General features: G+C 32.6%; 1 protein-coding gene across 1 annotated transcript; it reads right to left on the bottom strand.

Moving 5' to 3' along the window:
• Window positions 1-1,015: 1,015 nt before the first annotated feature.
• LOC110646103 (uncharacterized) lies at window positions 1,016-5,349 on the bottom strand. The gene is made up of 3 exons (XM_058147440.1): window positions 3,942-5,349; window positions 3,221-3,413; window positions 1,016-1,798 (listed from the first exon to the last, which is right to left on the bottom strand). The coding sequence occupies exons 1-3, from the start codon at window positions 4,854-4,856 to the stop codon at window positions 1,281-1,283; spliced, it is 1,626 nt and encodes a 541-aa protein (XP_058003423.1). The 5' UTR covers window positions 4,857-5,349; the 3' UTR covers window positions 1,016-1,280.
• Window positions 5,350-6,364: the final 1,015 nt, after the last annotated feature.

Raw genomic sequence — 6,364 nt, 5'->3', positions numbered from 1 at the left:
TCATTTCAAATATGAGAATTAGTTAAAAAGAAATAATTGAATTGAATTTTTATAAATTCTACCTAATATTAGAGGTAAGTGAAAATGGATTTGGATTTCTACCAAATTCTTGATGTTTTTAAAAGTCCAAAAATAAAAAATTTAAAATAACTACATGTACCTTATTATTTCAAATTCTAGATATATTTAAAACCACCCTAAGTACCCATTGGGTAAAAGTAGGAACATGTCATGTCTCTATGGCTCTATTCTTTGAATTAACATGCACGATTCATACTTAACAATATTTTTGTTAATTTTTATGATTTTGAAATTATTGGACAAGTTGATGCTATGGTTCATTTTGTATATAAAGAATTTTCATGTGAAGAAGTTGTAGTTAATTAAAATATCATGTTAATTTAAAAAAATATATAATAATTATATAAAATTTATTACAATTTGGGTCTGTTGTACTACAAAGGCTTTTTCATTAGAATTAATGAATTATTTTAAAAAAATAATATAATAAAAACTTACCAAAAATGCAAAAATGTTGTTATCAGACAAATATCTTATCTTGGTACTATTAGCAATGCTCCTATAAATGGATTTATTTATTTATTGTGCCTGCTAATGGCAATATAATAATAAGTGGATGATGACCTTTAATTTTTTATTTTTTTAAAGGGAATGTAGAGGGTCCGCAATGAAGAAAATTTTTTTTTCTAGAAGATAAAAAATTACAATGTTTCTACGGCAGATTCAATGTTTTTAGAACAAAACAATAATGCTGAAAAAATAACTTGAAAAAGTCTTACAATTTTTCCAAGCAAAATTCAAATTTAATTGATGGGGTTGGTTTAGTAGAAATCAAAGCAATACAAACTCATTGATAAAAGCTTTTAAAAATAATTTTATTTATCTCGTTCGAATTATTCATTAAACAAGCTTGCTTGTCGTGAGAGTTTGAGTCTTATTAATCATGGGAACGAAGGACAGGAATTTTACATGATATGTCTCATCAAGCACAGGATGCACAATGCAAATTCCCCATTTCTTACATGATAAATTTACATGCATAAGACCATGCTCTACCATCTAACCCAGATCCTTGTTTGCCTTGGATCATCTTTCCAATTTGCCTATCCCTTCATGGTGGATGTTAGACTATTCTACTCTAATTAATATTTAATTTAGAAAAGGAAATTTAAAAACAAAAAATCAAAGAAAGTTGAACCAAAATTTATTTCAAATAACATTATGAGCTTCAAAATTTGGTTTCCTCATTAGATCCCAGTTCAGCCAACTAATTCCTCAGACAACTCCTCCACTAATAATCCAAAGATTCCTAGTTCAATCTTTAATGCTGTCTCTCCTACCTGTTCTTGGTACCTTTTCCACCCGTTAACTTCTTCTCTTTTAAAATCTTGCTCCACCATCATATCAATGGTGTTTGATTCCACCTCTTTCCATGATTCAAACCTCTTGCAGACCCTTTTAACCACTGCTTCTCTATCAGCAAAGTATTCCTGCTCTTGCTCTTCCTCGTTACTGAGATCAGAAACCAATCTCTTCATGTCTCTTGGGATTTTTCTTAGACGACAGAAGCTTGTTTTTCTAAGTTCTTCGATGATAAACCTGTCAATGTTTTGTTCCCCGTCGGATAAATCTAGCTCATCATCTTCGCCTTCCACTTCTTCCTCTTGATCATCAATTTCTTCTTCTTGCTCCAGCATTCTTTTCTCAAGTTCAACTGGGTCCAACTCCGCCAGTTTCTCGAATCTACTTAGTTTTTGCAACAGCTGCTGCTTTGCTCCTGCAAATATATAACACAGGCAAGGAAAGAGCTTATCAATAACTTTTACTCATAACAGTTGAAATATCTTCATAAAAGATGAACTATGAAACTTCAACAGAATGTATGCATCAGAAACAGATTACAATCATCAATCTGAATGAAATTCATTTCACTCAAATTTACCCTGAGGCACCGAAATACTTCCCAATTGTGCAGAATAACACATTCAATTTCCCAAGGTATTTACCCTTGAAGGATTGCAAGTACACCTTTGATAGTCAGCTTCTAACAAAAGTACAATGAACATTTAAGATCCAAGACTTTGTTTAGACTATGAAGCTATGATTTATGGGTTTGGCTGCTGTCAAGACTCAAGGTATAAAAAAATTATTTAAAAAAAGAAACAGAGAAACAATGAAAAGGCCAAGGTAACTTGAAATGAAGGTTATATTTGTAGCATCTGAGAATTTGGGCCAATGACAGTCAAAACCAATAGATTCATCTAAATGCAGGTTTACAAGCAAATTTGCCATCAATTTAGACATAATTTCAAGTAGAAATCATTCAGACCTGCCCAAGTTACAGATAACATATGACCACAAATTTCAGTTTTAGGAAACTTCATAAAAGGTAAAATAAACTTCAGCCAGTTTCAGATTATTAAGGAAATTTTAATCATCAAGTCCTTGCAAGTAGTACCAGAGGAAACTTAAATATGCATACAGCAGACTATGCAATTCAACAGATATGTGTTCCATAACTGAAATGGGTTCCACCAAGATAAGAGACATCAATGGCTTGAGTTCATCAAAGATAAATCCAGTAAATTTCTTGAAGAATTAGGCTAATCATACCCCAACTAATTTATACCAGGCTTGTGAAAGGCTTCCAAGCATTAAAAAGGTGGGTCATGAAGTTATGATGTGTATGCAGGTATATACAGCTACTCTAGTCGACAAAAAGAGAGACATTTTAACAAGAAATTTACATGTACACACTTTTATATCAGAATGAATTCATTTACACGTATAAATTGAAATTATAGCAATCTCTACGACTCTACCAATGGAACCCACATAGATCTCACATGATCATGATCCTCTATCATTGTAACTAGCATTTAAAGAACACTAGAGTGATCGGTACTACAGTAAGCTTGCAGTGACAAAGACCACACAACCGACATCAGGGAATGGTACACAATTTCAAAAATAAAACTTTAGATACTGTCGTTTTACAATGTTTCTCCATAGTTTGTTATTTTCTAATGTTAAATTATCGCAAAGTGAGTTTTTAAAAAAGCTAAATTAAGAGCTGTGATTAAGTTTTTGTTTAGCAAGAACTGTGATTAAGTTGAAAAGTATAAAGAAGGTCCCATCATACATTCTTGCCTTACATTAATTTGAAGAGATAATGTGGCATGTGAGATTGTGAACTTACTTCGTACAATTTCATAGCTGCATTCAATGTCAAAACCGTTGTCCTCGCTCTGATCGTCATGCCCATCGTCGTCGTCTTCGAAAGGGGGGTCCAATACAGAAACAGGACTACACTGTTCTTTATCTTCTTCTTCTTTAGTTTCTTGCTTTACTTGGAAGTTCATCAAGCTTTCTACATCGTTATTCTCTTTATCCTGAGAATAATTACACAACCACCTTGATTAGCACATCATTAACGTTAATGGGTTACAGATTTGATTTTTGTCTTTTATTTGGTGCTACATTTATTGAAGTTTTCTTCAAAATTTTAAAGAAAAATACAACTGAAAATAGCAATTTTACTGAAAGATTTATCCTTTCTTGGAAAATTATTTTTTCTTGTCAATAATCTTTAAAAAATAAAAGATTTGCGCGGCCGACTCATGATCAAAAACTAGTTATAAACACACAACTAGTGATGATATCAAATGTACCAAATGACCTCTATAGCCCTCAAAAACGACACGATCTTCTGCAAAATTCGTTGAATTTGAAGGGCTATATTTGTCATTTATGCCAACATTCCGGCCAAAATTGCAGGAAGAGACCCCATGGCCGACAGTTCGAACATGTCAAACTCAGTTAGCTGAGTCACGAGTTCATTAGCTGAGTCACTTTTATGCGTATACGTATATATCAATAAATAATTTTAAAACAAAAAAGGAAAGAAGAGGGAGATTCACCTCTGTTTTATGGTGACTAGGTGACGTGGCCGGAGAGGGGAAATCCGGGGTCCCGTGACCAGTGGAAGGGCTTCCTCGAAGAACAAAATGAAAAAGATTTTCACAAGTGTGATTGTCATAAGAAGCAAAATCAGTATCAATCCCTTCAACATCTATTAGTTTGTTAACAAACTCAAAATTTCCGACACAGTCCTCTTCCTCCTCAGATTGGCTACTACTTGAGGTCTCTAAATCCAAATCCCAGGACTTCTCTTCATTGGTCTCTGACCAAACCGCGCTGCTTGGCCTCCCATTGCAAGAGCAAGAAAAACCCATCTCACAATCACTCTTCTTGTGTATATTAACCATAATCTCCTGCTCTCGCTTGCTTTCTCTTTCATTGGATAGTTTTCTACGGCTAAGAGAGGAGCCCCACCTTCGAATGTCCTTAACCGAAGCTTTAACCCCATCGCTAGTGATTTCTCGCGTTCGGGTTTTATTACGATGAGTTATTCTCTTTATTAAGGACCCAAATAAACCAAACCCATTGTTGTTTTTGGCTTTTGGAGATAATGGTGATAATGACTGTTTTTGGATCCTGAGGGCAGCTTCAAGAAGAAGTGCTGCGGTTTTAGTAGGGATATGGAGGAAGATGGCATTTGGGCTTTTGCAGGGGCTTTTGGAAGGAGATTGAAACTCAAAGAGAGGTGACTTTCTGAGGTCTGGGGAGTTGTTAACAGATAAAAAGCAAGCATTCTTGCAGAAATTGTGAGGGAAGTACGCGGTATCGGAAATGGGCTTTCGTTTCTTGATTTGCAAGTGAGTTTTTGGAGAGGGTTTCTTGAGCTGGCAACGTTTGTCAGCAATGTAGTTCTTGAGCAAGAATGGTTCTTGATCCTCTTGCAGGAGCTGGTGCAAAGGCTTTTGAGACATCATCAGAGTCTCTGCAACTGATATAAGCAAAGCACTCTCTGCTATAGCTTCTAACAAACGAAGAAAACGATGCTAACCGATCTTATATATAAAAAGACAAGGAAAAAAGCCAGAATTTCTCTTCTTTTTTTTTTTCTTTCTCTTCTTTTTCTTCAGGTGGGTGTGAATTTCAGTACCATGAAAGAGTTGAAGAGGTTTCAACTTTTGAACTGAAAATGAAGCGCAAAAGGGGAAGACTGAAGGAGAAGCCGTTGCCCACAAATATACTAGAGGATAGAGAGAGAGAAGGAAAGGAACGAGGAGACTTCCTTATTCAAATCCGCAGTTTCGCAAAACGAGGCAAGGTGGTGCATAAATAAGAAATGGCTGCAAATTGTATGTGCCTTTTTTTTAATTAAATTAACAAAAATAAAAAGAAATTTGTAAAATCTCTCTCTCTCTCTCAGAGGACCAAACACAGTAACAGAGATACAGAGTTACAGAGTAGCAAGTACACAGTACACATTAGTATTGTGTAGAGTGATGATTTGTTTGGTTAGTAATGAAGCTTTGTAAGGGAGTGATTTTCTCTAATGACATGTTAATTATAATTACTGCAAATTCGGAGGGGAAGGGTCACAGGATTGGTGAGAGAGCACTGCTACTAGCAGACTTCTAGTGGCAAGTGCTCGCCACCCACGTCCTGTAGTTTTCTCGTATCTCACATATTTTCCGAGATATTCGTGACAGGGATGGCGAATATTTGAAGTTATCACTAATCCCATTAAAATTTATCAATTATCTAAATTCATATTAAACTTGTTATTATTATTATCATAAAAAATTTTTAAATTTATTTAATTTTATATAATTTTATTAATAATTTACCTAAAAAAATATTTTTTATTTATAATTTATATTTTAAAAATTAAAAATATTAGAAATATTAAATATTTAAATTTTGTTGATTTAAAGTATAATATATAAAAATTTATAAATATTATTTTAGAAAATATAAATATTCTATACTTAATTAATTATTAATATAAATAAATTTAAATAATTGATACTCAACATAACATATATAAATCAAATACAACACACATATTATTTCTTACATCTAAATATATTATAAATCCGATTATATATTATCTAAACTCTTTCCATTAAAATTTAATTGAATCATATATTCGTAAATACTCAACTCTTTATCATTATAATTTGTAACAATTATATATAAGATAAATTACTATTTAATATCTAAAGTTTATCATTATTATATTTAAATCCCTATATTTTAGAAACTAAATAAATTAATCTCTAATTTAACTTTCTTCACATCCTTAGCTCATTTCATCTATTTTGCCGTTAATATTTGAAGGTAAAATATTATTGAATCTTTAAATATTATAATTATCTATAATTTCATCCCTCAATTTTATAATTAGTTATAATTTTATCCCTCTCTCTTTAATTTTTGCGTCTTTTCTCTCTCAAGAGAGATAGAGAGGATGGACGAAGAGATAATTCTA

Source organism: Hevea brasiliensis, chromosome 5 (assembly GCF_030052815.1).
Source record: "Hevea brasiliensis isolate MT/VB/25A 57/8 chromosome 5, ASM3005281v1, whole genome shotgun sequence".
Lineage (NCBI taxonomy): Eukaryota > Viridiplantae > Streptophyta > Magnoliopsida > Malpighiales > Euphorbiaceae > Hevea > Hevea brasiliensis.
Note: the sequence above shows the minus strand (reverse complement) of the source record. Positions and strands in the feature narration are given on the sequence as shown.